At 37.2% G+C, this 17,572-nt stretch overlaps 1 protein-coding gene across 1 annotated transcript in view; it reads right to left on the reverse strand.

Moving 5' to 3' along the window:
* Nucleotides 1-17,572, reverse strand: part of CDKAL1 (CDK5 regulatory subunit associated protein 1-like 1) — an 886,114-nt gene that overhangs the window by 353,018 nt on the left and 515,524 nt on the right. Inside the window, exon 8 of the mRNA XM_006888658.1 lies at nucleotides 16,894-17,060. Within this exon, the coding sequence (XP_006888720.1) occupies nucleotides 16,894-17,060 (167 nt within the window). The remainder of the gene's footprint in view (nucleotides 1-16,893; nucleotides 17,061-17,572) is intronic.

Raw genomic sequence — 17,572 nt, forward strand, 5'->3', positions numbered from 1 at the left:
TTCCACTACACAGGACCAATAATGACAGTTTTCTGAGAATAGGACTTTGAGGAGACCCCAGTCCTACCTTGCCTCCTCCAGTGAATGCCAGGATGCTGGTTTTCACCAGGATTATGGCCCGGTGGTGCCCAAGGTCACTGTGAGAGCTGGGAAAGGGGAGGCTGAAGAAGTTCAACACAAAAATGTATCAAAGCTCTCAGCTTTTCTGGTAATTCAGCCAATTTTCTTGAATAAACACTCCTGAGAGTACTACAAAAGCCCTGGGTTAATTTCCAGAGTTCTCAGAAAGTTGATTCTGACCATTTATTTTTTTTTTTCTCTGTCTACAGATATGACTTTATCTTATTTAACAATTATAAACAGGATTTTCCATAACAAAGATTATATATTAATACTCAATTCCATGGACTGCCATAAGAACAAACAAGTCTGCCCTGGATGAAGTACAACAGGGCGCTGCTTAGAGGCAAAGACAGTGAAACTCGGTCTCACATACTTGGCACATTTCAGGAGGGGCCAGTCCTTGTTAAAGGACATCACCACTTTGTATAGCTTTGTGAACTGAGGCAAGTGGATTAATCCTGTGTCCTTACATTTTTGTCTGTAAATGGAGTGAAGGTAAAGAGAGGAAGATACTTAACAAAATGGACTAATACAGTGACTGTAACAATGGGCTCAGACACGGCAGAGGCTGTGCAGATCCGTTGTCCACAGGGACACTATGAGTTGTAGGTGACTCAATGGCACATAACGAAAACAAGAAATTGTCAGTATGTTCTGGTGACTTAGTAAAAAGGCTAGAGAGCACAACTGCTCATTTCAGTTTATCTTTTCAAGCCAGTAAAGCAGTATCAAACATGCCCTTTCAGATGAACAATCATTAAGCTGAACGAAGTGTACTGTTTTCCTACAGGTGATGCAAATGCAACATGTGAAGGGGCAAGTACATCTACCAAGAAAACCAAGTGCTGTCATGAATCCAGCATGAACACAGGATCAATAACACTGAAAAGATAGTGACCATGTAACCTGAGTTCTATATTAAGAAAGAAACAACAACAAAAAAATTTAAAAAAAAAGAAAGAAACAACAAAATTACGTTTGATTTTATGTTTAATAAACATATCAGTTAAAAAAGAAGGGACAACAGCAAAGGCTCCCAGGCAGGATTAAACGGATGCATGCTGCATTTGGTTGGTATCTAAGGGGTTTGAGTCTAACAGACTATACACACTGTAATCCACAAAACTCTTTTCTATGATGATACCATTTGTAATAGATCATGGAATAACTCAATTATTAGTGATCTTCTTCAGTCCATAACTTAACAATGATGTGAGATTCTCCTTAAAAGCTACACTCAGGCAGACAGTACTGTTAAGTGACTGATGCCATCTTTGACATGGAACACAAAAATTTAACAAGACAACTGACTCAATCATACATATAATGGAACAGTCTGACTAATAAAGAGGCAGCCCATTATCAGGCAAATAATAGTTACTGACATCAGCAGCAACTGTGGAGTAAAGACCTTTGACAACCTTGTTCTTCATAAAAGCAATGCGGACACCGGTAGAAAACGCCAGAGTCAACTTTCTCTGATTCTGGAAACTAACCAAAGTCTGACAATAACTGAGGAGTGTTTATTCAAGAAAACTCAAGAAAACTGGCAGGATCATAGAAAGAATAGTAAGCTTTGATGCATTTTCACATTGATCCATTCTCATGAACCCCCTTCTCATCACCCCCACGGGAGCCTTGGAGAAACTAGGCTGTAGTAGTTGTGAAAATCCGAATCTTGGCAGTCACTGGTAGCAGAATAGAGTTGTCGTTAGGTGCCGTGGAGTCAATCACAACTACAGAAACCTTAGGACTAATAGACCTGAATCCTGCCGTATTCTGTGCCATCCTCACCATTTCTGATATGAGTTTACTGATACAGTCTAACCCACTTTTCTGAGAGTCCTCCTCTCCATCACTGACCTTCTACCTTTCCAAGCATGATGTCTTACTCCAAAGAATGTTGTCTCTCATGCCCAAAGAACAGAAGATGACGTTTTGCCTCTAAGGAGCACTCTGGTATCACATTTTCCAAGAAATGTTTTATTCTTTTGGCAATTCATGTCAAAGCTACAGCATTTCACTGTATTTGTTTAATCTGTGTTCAGCAAATTTATACAAGACACTGATATGAAGAAGAACATGGCATTAGAATTGGAGGATTGAAGCATGCCTCTCACTACATCTGTCCAAAAAATATTCCAGTTGTAATAACTCTGAATGAGTGTGACCTAATCCAGACATAGGGTCTCTAAAGATGTAATCGTGTTATAAGGAGGTTTTATTGGATTAAGGATAATTAAATGACTGATGTCCTTATAAAAAGAAGAAAAATTGGACATAAACTCATTAACAACTTGTCATACAAAGATGACACCAAAAAAAAGCAAAGATTTGAAGATGAAGTTAAAAGGTAACAACATTCAGTATGTATTACACCTTTAAAATCAAGAAAATAAAAAATCCTCACAACTGGACCAATAAGCAAAATCAGGATAAAGAAAAGATTGAATGTGTTAAGAATTTAATTTTACTTCAATGCCTATCCAGGGCCCTGCAAGCAGCAGTCAAAATCAAAGGATCTTTTAAAATGTTAAAAGAAATAAAGAAGTAATTTTGAGAATTCAAATGCACTAAAGGATTGTATTTTCAATCACATTATACATATGTGAAAGCTGAACAATGAATAAAACAACAACAACTAGAGAACTAACGCCTCTGAATTATGGTGCTCGCAAAAAGAATATTGAATGTAAATGGATTGCCAGAAGAATGATCAAAGCCACACTGAAAAAAGTACAGCCAGAATGCTCCTTAGAAGCAGGTGGGCCTGCTGTCAGGAGGGCCTAGTCTTAGTCCCTTTGACTATGGTAAAGGGGAAAGCTTGGTAAAGTACAGGGCCACTCATAAGAAGGAAGATGCTAAATTAATTAGATTAGGCAGAGTACAATGGGCTTAAAAATAACAGTAACAATTGTGAGGACAGTTCTGGGCCAGGCAGTGTTTCATTTTATTGCACCCGAAATCGCTGAGTCAGAACTGACATCTAACAACAGCAGCATCTGGAGCTGCAGTAGTAGTAGTAGTTGCTTTCAACTGCTGAGTTTACAGTATATTGTTAGGACAGCTCAGATAACTCATACAAGTAAAGTAATGGCAGAAAAGAACAACAAAAGTTAACAAGGGTCTTTGGAAGGAGAAAAGAATCAAGTCTGAAATTTCATCTGATCAATAAACAGGCCGGTATTTCACATTATAATGTATACGAAAATGATGTAAAGCTTGCTTTTAAAGTGTGTTTTCATATGTAACTCAAGTATATTTTCTTATCACCATGTATTAGAAAGAAATGTACTCACAATATTTTTTTCTCATTAAATATTTTATATAAACCAAGCTTTCAACAATTATCCTAAAAAAGACAATAATACAAAATAGAAATAGAAACAAAAGAGATTTTTCCACAATTAAGAGAGAGTTGGAGGACATTCAACATTTCAACCAGCGTGATTTCCCTCTGGCTCACACGTAGCATTCTCTGATGCTAAAAATGATTGATTACACATAACCCTGTGATGCTCATTATATTTGATAATTCTACTGTAACTTCGACAAATAATGGAGTTTTATAGTATTAATATATATTTTCAAACCTGATGCTTCTGACTGAGAACAATCATTATTTACCATTAAATAACAAAAAAAATTTTGGGATTTAAATTTTGAAAGCATAACATCTTTGATGCAGATTGTTTTTCTAGAAGGGGAAGGAAGAGGTGGGAAGAAGAACTGATGCATATTGAGTTTAAAAACAATACAATTTAGCAGATTAGAAATAAACAAGAGGCCAGTGAGGGGAATCCCTGAAGTGAACTCTGCTTTCTGAAAAATGTGCGGAGCATTTCTCAACTTTTCCATGAACTGTTAACTCCATTACCAGCACTTCGGTTCTAGTCCATGAATCACCTGAAAATTCCATTACCCAGGTCATATAAAATATGAGGATTCCATTTAACTAAGCGCTGAATTAGCAATGCCTATGGTAGCCTTTCATAGGCTATCAGAGCAAAGAAGTCAATACAGAAATGATCTCAGAATCAATCATAAGAAAGCTGCTATCAACAAAGGAAGCCTATGTGGGTAGCTTTCTGTGTCAGCCATTCTCTGTGCTGATGAAAGAAAGTCAAACTACTATTCTCAATGGTTGGTGTACAACTGACTTTTTAAATTAAAGACGAAGATCAAGTCCACACATGATATGCTTGTGAATTTGAATTATACTAATTTTGACAGGTTACGTGGAAGCCTTCTCCATCATCACTCCGGTGAAATGAAAGATGCAGGGGCCTGGTAACTTAAAATGCCTTTATCATGCAAATTAAACCATACACATATTTAATGCCCTTGTTTCTAAATGGAAATATATACTAGAATGTTAAAAGATAAACATGGAACATTTGTATGCCACATCTGAAATGTGTAAACTTTATAGGCTTCTCAAGTATGCTAGAACGAAAGATACACATGTTTATCTGTGTGTGTATAAAAAAAATTGTATCAGCTTTGTGAAAACACTATACACAAAGACTCAGGCCTCCAGATACTCAGTGACTGTGACATCAGTTTCTTTACAAAGGCCTAAGGCTTTTCACTCATCATCTTGACACACTTTTTATCCCTATATTTTTTCCTTCCTCCCAGGAAAATTACCATCTCTTTTGGGAACCAACATCCATGTGTCACTTTATTTCCTGGGCAATACTTAATAATTTAAGCCAATTCCAAGAGAAAAAAAAAATTGATGGGTCGCATGGTTGAGAAGTTCAGATGTATTATAGTACCAAGTGAATCAAAGCATTTGCAGATAACCAGAAATGATGCGGCCATTTATATTTTCCACACTGGGTCTAGACTCCCATGCACGCTTTCTGGTAATTTAGAAGCTAGATGGCAGCAGCCAGGCCCACAGGGGCGATCACTGTATACATTATTGATGGCTACACAAATAGAGGGTTAAACAAGGCCTTTCCCACTGTGTTCTCCAAGAAGACAAGTTTAACACGTGAAATGGTTATCCACCAAAGAGTTCAGGGAAATCTAAAAACATACTTGTGATGATAAGCACAAAATAATTTTCTTAATGGAATTGCCAGTGGCTGTGAGCAAGCAAACTCGGAGAGATGACAGAATGTGGTCTGTCCTGAGACCATCAGTTGTCATCCAGTAACCTTCCACATGCCAGAGTGGAACTGTGTTTCACAGGGCTTGCAATGGCTGATTTTCCAAGCAGCAGATCATCAGGCTATTATTTCAAGGTACTTCTAGTTAGACTTGAATAGCCAGCCTTCTGATTACTTAGGTGAACACAATGACTGTGTCATGCAAGGTCTCTATCCTGAGATTCTAAACCAAGTCAGTCAGTTTCAAATGAAGGCAACCCTCCGCTGGGTTATAAAGGATGTAGTTATTATACAGGAGAAGGTCTCATCTGTTTACTGTAAGTGGATAGTGAATTCAAACTACTGACCATTCACACAATGCCAATTTCCTACTTATAATCACTAACAATTAATATTACAACTGATGCTTTGTGATAGGAAACCATCAAATTCCACTGTCATCGATCCAGACTCATAGCCCAAGTCAAGGGTCACAGAGCAGAACAGCTCTGTAGGGTTTGCTTGACTGCAATCTTCTCCCCCCCAACCCCCGCCCGTGCCCCGCCCTGAGTACACTCAACTAAGCAACCTTCATTCAGGACTCTTGTGACAACCATAACAGAAGCAGATTATTACCAGATCTTTCTTCCGTGGTGATGTTAGGTGGGTTTGAACCACCAACTTTATAGTCAGTAAACGAGCACAAGCAATCTGCATCACTCTTAAGTTGAACTTTTTAGAGCAGGGGTGGAATTAAAAGCTGATGTTTGGACAAGGGAAAAGACAGATACAATATGAAGAAATACCCTAAGACAGACATAAAATGTGATATAAGTTTTTGAGTACAGAGGTCAGACTGAAGCATCAGTAAAACTGTTACATCTTTAAAGGTACAGCTGTTGCTGTTGTTCTGTGCCGTTGAGTTGCTTGTGACTCATAGCGACCCTATATACAACAGCTCTAAACTCTGCTCTGTCCTGTGCCAATCACACTGTCTCTGATGCACCCATCTCGATTATCCCATTCACTGAATCAATCCACCTTATGGAGGGCCTTCCCCTCCTGCACCTGCCCTCCACCCTCCCAAGCTTGATGTCCTTCTCCAAGGACTGGTCCCTCCTTACAACATGTCCAAAGCATGTCAGACGGAGCTCCAGAATCCTTGCCTCCAAGAAAGCAGCCTGGTTTAACCCTCTCCTGGATAAATCGGTTTGTTTTCTTAGCAGTCTATCGTAATAGCATTGAAGTCTAGTAACATTTCCATTTCCTCTATTATTACAAGTTGTCAAGTCATTCAGCAAGCAAACTATAAGGCATTACTGAATACGATTAGGTTCACATATAAGGTCACTTAACCAGAAGCCAATGTTTGTTTTTTTTGCATTTTTTTAAAAATTAATTTTAATGAAAGTCTACAGAGACTTGGGGCTTCCAGTCATTAATTGTTGCACTTTTCTCCCTGCCCATCTCCTCCCCCCAGTGTACTTTTCTCCATGAAAAGTAAAACTCTTTCATTGTAATGCAATCCCTCCCCAAGTCAGAAGCCAATATTTTTAAAGAACCCAAGAAGAAGAAAAAGACAAGAGGAGGAAGCTGATACATTAGAGTGAACAAAACATTCCAAGCATAGAGTAAGTGGATCATTCAAAATGTCACTATTTGTGATCAGCTTTAATGTAACATAGTAAAAAATATGTTAATGTGAATTTTGAATAAAAATATATATTACAATTTGAGATAAATATAATTGTACATCCAGTAAAATAAATTTTTATCTGTGAAAGGCTAATTATCTAAGACTTTTGCTATAATTTTGTATCATACAAAAAAGTAGGAACATTTTGTATAAATGAGTTTTTATGACAATTTATGAAAATAGTATATTTAAAATAGTAAAATTTTTTTAAAATGAGATAGTCCATACTTTTCTTCAACACCACAATTCAAAGGCACCAGTTCTTCCATCCCTCTTATTCATTGTTCAACTTTCACATGCATAGGAAGCAACTGAAAATACCTGATGTGGGTCAGGTAGGTGCACCTACCTCTTTTAATTGACAGTACTGATCTTTAGCATTCTGAAGAAGGCTTTGACAGCAGATTTCCCTAAATGCCGCAAGCCTTTTGATTTCTTAACTGCTAATATCAAGGGTGTTGATTGTGGATCCAAGTAAAATTGAGTCATCAATAATGTCAATCTTTTCTCCATTTAATAAGATGTTTCTTACTGGTCCACTGGTGGAAATTTTTATTTTCTTGATGTTGAGATGTAACCCACATTGAAGGCTGTAGGACACAACCCTGATGCGCATCTTTCCTGATTTTGAACCATACAGTGTTTGCTTGTCCTGTCTGGACATTAACTTACTGATCTATGTATACAGGTTTTGAATTATCCCAGTCAAATATTCTCCTCCAAGTTAGCCATAATTTGTTATACTCCACACATTAAAAATCCTTTGCATATTCCATAAAACACAAGGAAACATCATGCTAGCATTCTTTGCTTGTGACCAAGACCTATCTTATGCCACAGCCTCTTCTGAATCCAGCTTGAACTTGTCAGCTCTCTGTAAATGTATCATTCCAGTAATTTAGAAATAATTTTCAGCAAGATTTTACTTCCATGTAATATTAAAAATTTCTTTAAATTATTTCCACATCCTACTGGATCACCTTTTCTAAGAAATGGAACAGGCAAGCTCTGCTGCCTTAGTGGCAAGAAGCTGCACTGCAATCCCAGAGGTGTGCAGTTCAAATCCACCAGATGCTCTGCTGGAGAAGGAGGAACAATCTCCGCCTGTACCAGTCAGATCTAATTTGACAGTACACACACAAATAATAAAAAATTTTTAAAAAATTGGAACAAATATGGATCTCTTCTAGTCATTTGGCCAGGTAGCTATCTTCCAACTTTGTTGGCAGAGACAAGTGAGCATGTCATTGAAACATGTCAATTGGTATTCATCAACTTAGGGGACTTTATTTTTTGCCAATGCCTTCAAGGCTGCTTGAACATCTTCCTTCATTATCATTGTTTCATGATCAATGTTTGTGATGAGGATTGCAAAATGCAACTAAAGCCAAGAAGCAAGAAAGAAAAGACAGTATGAGCCTATATAACCTACTGACTACTTAATAAGCCTATTCATTCATTATAGGATTTAGGTGTGGCTCAGTACATTCTGACTCATAGTAATGGTCTATACAAGGGAATGAGAGAATGGCTGGTTCATCTCAATCTTCACAATCTCTACTGTGCTTACACTCACTGTTAGTCACTGTTGATCAATGTAGTAGAGAGTCTTCCTCGGTTTTTTCAGTGACTTTCTACTTTACCAAACATGATATTCTTCTCCAATGACTAGTCATTTTTTAGTAGCATGTGTATAGCATATGAAATGAGTCTCACCATCATCTTAGCAATGAAATAAAATCCATTGTCTAGATTAATCCTCTCTAGTACACCTTCACAGAAGTGTGACTAGTGAGAAACACACAACAACTAGGCATACATTCTTCCAAAAGTATAAGCTCAGCATAACTATGAAAAGACTTTAACATATAGGATAAACAGTTAAGGAACAGATGTTGTTGTTGTTATGTGCCGTCGAGTCGCTTGCGACTCATAGCGACCCTATGTACAACAGCCCTAAACTCTGCTCTGTCCTGTGCCAATTGCACTGTCTCTGACACTCCCATCCCGATTATCCCAGTCACTGAATCAATTCACCTCAGAGGGCCTTCCCCTCCTGCGCTGTCCCTCCACCCTCCCAAGTATGATGTCCTTCTCCAAGGACCAGTCTCTCCTCACAACATGTCCAAAGTATGTTAGACGGAGCCTCAGAATCCTTAGAGTTATCTTGTCAATCCATATGTATTTATTGACTGTGTGTGGTCACAAGCACTGAAATACAAGATGAATACAATGGTCTCCTCCTAAATAGGGTAATTGTTTTATTTTTTAGATTTATATGTACATACACCACCAGAGCCTTTTGATGGATAACGATGAGTACCTTCAGACATATGGAGAAGAGAGGTAAAGTACTAGACAGTATGAACCTGCACTGAATGAACAGGAGAGTGAATTCTTTACACATATCAGATAAGCAAGCATTAAATTTCTGTTTGCAACATCTACAAATTCCATCCCTATTTTTTAGTTTTTTAAAAAATCATTTTATTTACTTTAAATCACAATTTAAAGCTGATAAGTTGTATCATGAAATATTTTATCAGTTACATAATAATTAAAGGAAACTTTATCTGACATTAACAAAACTATGAAAAAATATTAAAGAAACATAACTATGAGTTTATATAACACTATTAAATTTGCATGATAATAGAAATAGATTTTTTTAAAAAGTTGTATTCCTACTCAAAATCTAGCATTAACTTTCTGTTGCTTATAGGATAAAGTCAGTAAATTATTTAGCATAAAGAAAAACCAAAATCCTAAGAACCTTTCTTTGATGCCTCGTTCCCTGCCATCAAGATTTACAGACTCAAAAGCCCAACAGAAGATTTAATCTTGGAAATCCAAAGGAAACCCAAGGACTTTGAGGTAGTAGATTTTAATATAAAATGCTACTATACACTGTTCCTGACAAATAGTAAAAGTATATCTTCTGTTAAGTACAATATACATCTTTAATTCCTGTGGAGATATAATACATCTTATAATCTTTTACACATTTAATAAATTATACTATGTTTAATTCATAGTTATAAATTTAAATAATATTAATAAATCAATTTATCAGTTAATAAATGTAATAAAATAGATTTGAAGGCCAATATACAGATATACAATAAAATGTATTTTCAACAGATATATTTTTCCACATCATAACTAACATATAGGAATTTGGGGTCTTTTCCTTCTAAATTATTTTCTCTTTAAATTTAAAAAAACCCCATATTCCTTCATTTATATTGAGTTTCAAACTATTATTCATGTACACTGTGTTTCATAAAATTAATCACCACTAACCTAGGCTTACTCCAATATAAAATAAAAATAAAGTGAAGGAAAACGAATGAAGGGAGATACTAATACTATTAAACGGAAACTGTTTAAAAAAACTCCTACGAGTAAGGTGAATGGAAGTACATAGAATGAAGAAGAAAATAAAGCAAAGTGCTCTATAATTACAGACTGCAGCAGGAAGCACATTCCAGAAACACAAGGAAGCTGGGCTGGCCAATACACATCCTCACAAACCCCAGACTAGACTACAAGAGACTAGACTAAAGCATCAGAGTAGTTAGTTCAAGAGTGAGTTCCTTCTATCTGTAAGGATTAAAACACCCCTAATTCACTGGTGTTATTTTTTTCCTAATTGTATCTTGTCTCCTATTTGTCATATAGGTAGCCTCTCTTCAGTATTCTTTGGAGAAGATCTACAAAGTGGTTTAAGTTTAGCGAAAGGTAAGTGAAGAAACACAGTAAATGGAACATGGAACTGAGCAGGTGCAGCTCTGGATCCTCTTCCCAAACATGTTTGACTCTGGGAAACCACAGAAGACTTCTGGAACTCTGTTATCTTTTCTAGTGCATAAAGATGTGTCTGAGGGAATACCACAAACAGAGTTTTCTCATCCAGGGAGGAAGAAAGGTATCAGGAGGTGTGAAGGTTCAGGATTGTTAGAATGGCAAAAATGATGCCTCAAAACTTCCAGATGATTCCCATTTTCTCAAGGTATATTCCAAGCAGTGGGATAGCAGGGTCATATGGAATTTCTGGGTCATATCGAATTTCTATGTTCAGCTTTCTGAGGAAGCACCAAACTGCCTTCCAGAATGGTTGTACCATTTTACAATGCTGCCAACAATGTGTAAGAGTACCTTTTTCGTCACATCCTCTCCAACATTTATTACTTGCTACCCTATTAAACTTTGTCCTTGCTACTGGAATAAGACGGTACATCGTTGTGGTTTTCATCTGCATCTCTCTTACTGCCAGTAATTTGGAGCATTTCTTCAGGTGTCTGTCTGCCATTCAAACATCTTCCTCTGTGAAAATTCTTTCCATGTCTTTTGCCCATTTCATAACTGGGTCATGAGTCTTTTCCTTCTGGAGGCCCAGGAGTATTCTGTAAACTTTTGTTATGAATCCACGCCCATGTTTATTTCTGCATTGTTTACAATAGCAATGAGATAGAAACAACCCAAGTGCCCATCAACAAATGAATAGATAGAGAAAACTTGGTATATTCACACAATGGAATATTATGTAGCATTGAAAAACAAGGAACTCAAAAAATATTATACAAAATGGGTGACTATGGAGGCCATTATGCTGAGTGAAATATCTCAGTCACAAAAGGACAATCACTGCATAATGCCACTGTTATACAACAGGACTGACATAGGGGTTGGGGGAAAAACTAAGAAAATACGGATAAATAATGTACAATGTATTGATTTTGTAAATTTTTACCTATCTCAGGAGGGACTGGAGAACATTTTGCTGCATGAACTAACTCAGTCCCACAAGGACAAATATTGTATACAATCATTATTGTAGAAAGAGCATACGGATCCAAGGGTGGGGGGGAGGGTGGAAACAGAGGGATGAGGATGTGCAGAGAGAGGGGTGATTAATGATGGAGTTGTACAATTTGTTGGGTGAGGGTTGAAAGAAAGTGGAAGAATTTGTTCTGGAAAACAATGTATTCAAATTTTTTTTAAATAAACTAGTATAATTTAAAAAAGAAAATAATAATAAAAAAAACTTCCAGATGGTGTGGATCTTTTCTCTCTTGCATGCTTTAGTTCATTCTGTTTCCTCTGAATTGCTTTCCCCTCTTGGGATGGTGTAAGAGGACTGGTTTACCTCCTGTTAATAAAGTTCTAGTGGCAAGAAGCTGTGCTGCAATCCTGAAGGCATGCAGTTTTAATACACTAGCTATTCCACAGGAGAGAGATGGGCAATCTCCTTGAATGGGATTAAACGGCCTCTGAAAACCTTCTGGAGGGTCACCTAGGGTCATGTTCTGTCTTGACAATAGACAGTAACAACAACAAAGGACATAGGAGTGGGCAGCTTTCTTTGTGGGGGAAAAATCCTCAACCTTGAAACTCATTTACTCACCATTTTCTTCTGCTGCCTTTTTCTGGCCAGAAGCTTAAGAATTATTTTGTGTTTTATTTTTATGAATAAGTCTCTTCCTTAATTCTTTCTTTTGGTCAATCACTAAGCTTCTAGCCACTAAGTAGAGCTCTACTTACCACTTGGTAAGGACAGCAGTCCAAGGAATAGAAAAGTTCCCTGCCTCAAAAAGATGACAATCTAGCATATCTAAAGAAGGTCAACTGCAGATATGCTAAAAAACAAAAAACCCCCACAAACCAATAAACTCTATGTCCTAACAGTTAGAACCTATTGTTTACTATGACCTAGGACCTAAATGGCTTCTTTAGTTTTCAAGAATAAAAGTATATAAAACATCTTCCGTTGATTCTTCTAAGTGGCACTGGAGCATTTATTTGAAAATAAATGAGTCTGGCATTACTTTATGTGGTGAACCTTAAGATTTGCTGGGTCATGATTTACACCATCTTCAGTCTTGGCTGTTACAGCCTAAGTATTGATCCAATCTCTTGAGGATCTTCCTCTCTTTCAGTGACTCTCTATTCTACCAACATACCTTCTTCCAAGGATTGGGACATCCTAATAACATTTCCCAAGTATTTGAGATGTCTCACCATTCTTGCTTCTATGGAGCACTCTGGACATATTTCTTCCAAGACAGATTTGCTTGTCATTTTACTACTCCATGGAATATTCAATATTCTTCATAAATATCTGAATTCTAAAGGTATTAATACAGCATTAGGTACCCCAATTGGGTACAAAACCAGGGTGATGGCTGTGGAGGCCATCTAGTCTGATTTCCACTGGCTCCCCAAGGGGAAAGGATTCCCATTAACAACACAAAGACAATTCTTATGAGATATAGCCCCCTCATGCCACACCTTCCTATAATTCTTACACCAACTATTTTGTCCATGACTCTCGCTACTCAACAATAGGACGAAAAATTAGAGCTTGTTGGGGAAGGAGCAAGTTACAATTCAGTTTGGAAATAGCTGAGCTACAAATCTCAGCTGTGGTCACAGGCATCTCTTCGATTCTCAACTTGGTGGCTCTGGGTTATGCCTCGTGCTTAGTTCAAATGTTGTTGTTGTTTGTTGTTGTTATGTGCCGTCGAGTCGCCTGCGACTCATAGCGACCCTATGTTAGTAGACTTTTTTTCTTTTCTGCTAATTATGTGCTACCTCCAGTCTGCCACCAAGCTTAGGCCTCAAGGTTTCAGCTTTAGCTCCAAAGGTCAGCAGACCTAGTTCAGCACTGGTCGCTGGGTCCACGTCACCTCTGCTTCCCTCATCACTGATACTACTATCTGGGCTGCTGTGTTCAGTCTCTGGCCATCTCCTGAAGGAATTACTGGCCAAAAGAGTGTGTTAAATTCTTTGCTTCTTCATTGATGATAGGGAGATTCTCCTTTACTGTCTTGCAGGCTGTTTACTTAAAGCCTGGTCAACTGAATACTGAACTCATTGCTGTCAAGTTGGACCTGATTATCAAATCTCAGAGGAAGAGACTGTGCACCTTCCCCCCACAGAGCCACTGGTGGATTCAAATTGCCAGCCTTTGGATTAGCAGCAAAATGGACCACCAACTATGCTAGCATTTATATATGTTGTTTGCATGTTTCCACACAAAAGGTGCCATTTATCTTATTTACAATATTTGTAAGCTATCTGGTCTCCTTGTTAAGTCACAAACACCTAATATTTGCAGAGTCCAGTGGCTGCAGTAATGGCTTCAAGTGTATCAGAGACGATGAGGATGGCACAGGATAGGACAGGGTTCAGATCTGTTGTTCATATATGGTTCCTATGAGTTGTATTCAACTCAATGGCATCTAACAAGTAAACCCTCAATCATGTGGTGAGATGGACACACAGGCTATAAAAGTCATATTAAATAATCCATCAATCTTTCAATCAACTGAAATGATCTCAACAAGTTATCTGATTAGTCATTTCAGACCAAAATCAAATTTTCCTCTTGGATTTCTGAGGCAATTTCTATCTGAGTAACTCTGGCTATCGCTACTATGGTTCCTTTGATCTCTGATGAGATTATTTTCAAAGAAATTGGCATGTTTCCAACTATATATTGGTTCTGCCTATTTTCTTTCCATCCACCACAGATTTAACACATCTTCTAGTTTATATGATAGATCACTCACATTTGTTGCAAATACGGCAAGGCTGCCACCACTCTTAGCAGATTTGATTTCTACAGAGAATCACTTGCTTTTACAAGTGTTGAGTAAGTGTTAACTAAAAGTTAACAGGCCTGTGACATATTTTGCATAGAAAATCATAATCCTCCCATTCTGTCCAAAGCATCCAAGTAATATACAAATTATAAACCCTTAATAGTAAGATGTGGCTAGTAAAATGTGAATAACAAATAGAAGTTGCTAAATTTCTTCAACATATATTTATAATTAAGAATCAGGTTGTTATCAGCTCTGTTTTCAGAACTTCCAAAATATGTTGTTATTAAGGAGGCTTTTTTCCAACAATTTCAACAAGTATAGCCACAAAATAAAAACAAGAGAAATAATCATTTAAATGTCTGAATATTCATTTGCATTTAGACAACTATACTTGCTTTCTGCAATCTGGATTATTTTTTTTATAGAAAGAATAATGCAAAGACCTAATTTGAATAAACACATAAATGATTTGTTTTTATACACTGCACATGACTTTCTAACTGCACTTACTATATTTCATGTCCACAACAATGAATCTAATAGTCTATTTCTCAAATAACACCCTGTTATAAATTGAACTATGTGCCCTGAAGTTTCTGTAGAAGCCATAACCTCCTGTCACCATGAAGATGACCTTGTTTGGAAATAGGGTCCTTGAAGATGCTATCAGTTAACATAAAGATCTATTGAAATAGGGTTAGTGCTGATCCAATCTAAGTGCTGTCCTATCAAGAAGGGGAAGAGGTGAGGACAGAAGGAAAATGGCAGTGTAACAGCACAAGCTGTACGGCAGTTTTAAGCCTAGGGGCCATGAGAAGTTCAGAGACAAAGGATCGTGTTTCCCTTTCTTACAAGAGAACAAGGACTTTCCCAAACCCTGAATTTTGACTGCTACTGGTTTTTTGTGCTCCTGATCAGAACCAATAAATAGGTGACCTCCCAATGGGTTTTGTAAACCCATCACCATAGGTGACTTTCCAAAGAGAGGATATAAACTACATGGGAGAAAAATAGAGATGTTTAATGTATTTATATATAAATATACATATTTATCTAATTTTCATATATTTAGATATGAAAATGTTTCTATATTTTAAATATTTATATATTGTATATTATTTACATTTCATTTATGTATTTTCATTTCTTCTCTACATTTATATATCTAAATAAATAAAAGAAATTAAAATATATATAAATATAAATTATATATATAATCTCCACTTCCAAAACAACATGCCCGTGGAGGTCCTATGAACCTTGATATATGTCGACAGTAGAGGGGCTTCAAGTCTTTTGTTCATAAGGTCGCTACGAGTCGTGCTCGATGTGAAGGCAATCAACAATTATATATATATATGCACACACACACACACACACACACACACATATACATACATAATTTCCTATATAAATTACATGGGGAAAATTTTACATTTTTCTCCCAAAGAGCAGGTATATGGATTCGAACCATATACCACTGGGCTGTCAGTGCAACAACTTATTCTTAGGCCACTAGAATATTCTGAATTTGGCCTATTAGGCTTTAAAACTGTGGCACATTAAATTCTTATTCTTATAAGCTAATCTATAGTACTGTTACAGCTGCCCTAGAAAACTATTTGATATCATTATAATTTACTTTTTCACTTTAGTGGTTTCTCCCCTTGTCTCTATTCTTTACTCCTCAATATTCTGCTTTTTTTTTTTCATCAGGTACCACAGTTATTTGTGTACATGTCTATTTATCTAGCTTAGTAGTAAGCTAATTAAAGACAAACATTTTGATACACAGAAAGTATAAAAATTAACTAGACCAAGAAGATCAAATAGCTACATCTTTGTTCACCAAGATCTTGGTCTTAGAGAATCGAATGCTTCTCACCTTCCTTCCATCTTGGGACTCTTATTTGATTTAAACCATGTCAAGGGATAAAATTTGAAATTCATTCTCCAATTTAAGGCACAGTATTTTCACTGACAAGGGGAAAAAAAACAGTATCAACTTCACAGCTGCAAAATTAAACTATATCATACTAGCAGGCCTGAAGTAGGCCAGGGTTCAAAATGCAGAAATTGAGGCATTTTTACATGTTTGAAAACTGACAGGTTACAAAGAAAAAACAAAGATGACAAGATGACAAGCGTCGAAAATTCTAGGCAACATTAATTAATGCGAAGGAAGCAAAATCGCAAATGTGCAGACTGACAGAGAGAGGCCTTTGAAAGGCTCAGTCCCCTCTTAGAAATGTGGAACTATGGCAGGAAAGGGAGTTTTCAGTGCAGCTAGTGTGACAATCCCGCGGGTGCCACACTGGACTGCTCAGTGTCTGTGACAGCAGAGAAATGGGGTGCTCTTTCTTACCTCCAGATGCTCTAGAATATAGGGTGGATTTGTCATGCCCAGTCTCAGCATCGCCCCCTCGGGAATGACTTCGACCAGCTTCCAAAGGAGCATGGGGAGACTGGTGCCAATATCTCTGCCATAAGCCCCCGTGTCTTCACTGGTCAACCATATCTCACAAACACCCTCTGTGAATCAAAGGAGATAATTAACAAATCTGTGGCTGAGCCGTTTTCCTTCATCATACAGCTGCTCACTCGTTTTAATGCACTATTTCTCAACACAATGCAGACAGTCTGGGCATTCAGTTGCAGGCAGGAGAGGGGGAGGCAGTATATTCCATAGTGGCTGTGGGTTATTAAGCTCATTTTATAAACACCAGAGAGTTATAACAATGCTGAAAATTATCAGTGTATGCTATGGAGTGATTACCATTCATAGCCAATCAGTGCAACCATTGCTTTATCCAAAGCACTTTGATCAGGACTGAAGCCTCAGTACCACCACTGAGAGTAACTATTTTAGTCAACACCAGAAGCTCTGAAACAGAAAGCATGTCTCCACAGAATAGGCACTATCAGTAGTTAACTCACTAATCTGTCTGTCACCAATCCAAGGAGAAACGTCAAGTGCAGTTAAGGTTTAACTCACACATTACTATTGACAAGGTAGTCATCTCTCTTGCATTATAGGAGAATTG

This window comes from Elephantulus edwardii, unplaced genomic scaffold, assembly GCF_000299155.1.
Source record: "Elephantulus edwardii isolate Elephantulus edwardi_28Jun2011 unplaced genomic scaffold, EleEdw1.0 scaffold00070, whole genome shotgun sequence".
NCBI classification, from domain to species: domain Eukaryota; kingdom Metazoa; phylum Chordata; class Mammalia; order Macroscelidea; family Macroscelididae; genus Elephantulus; species Elephantulus edwardii.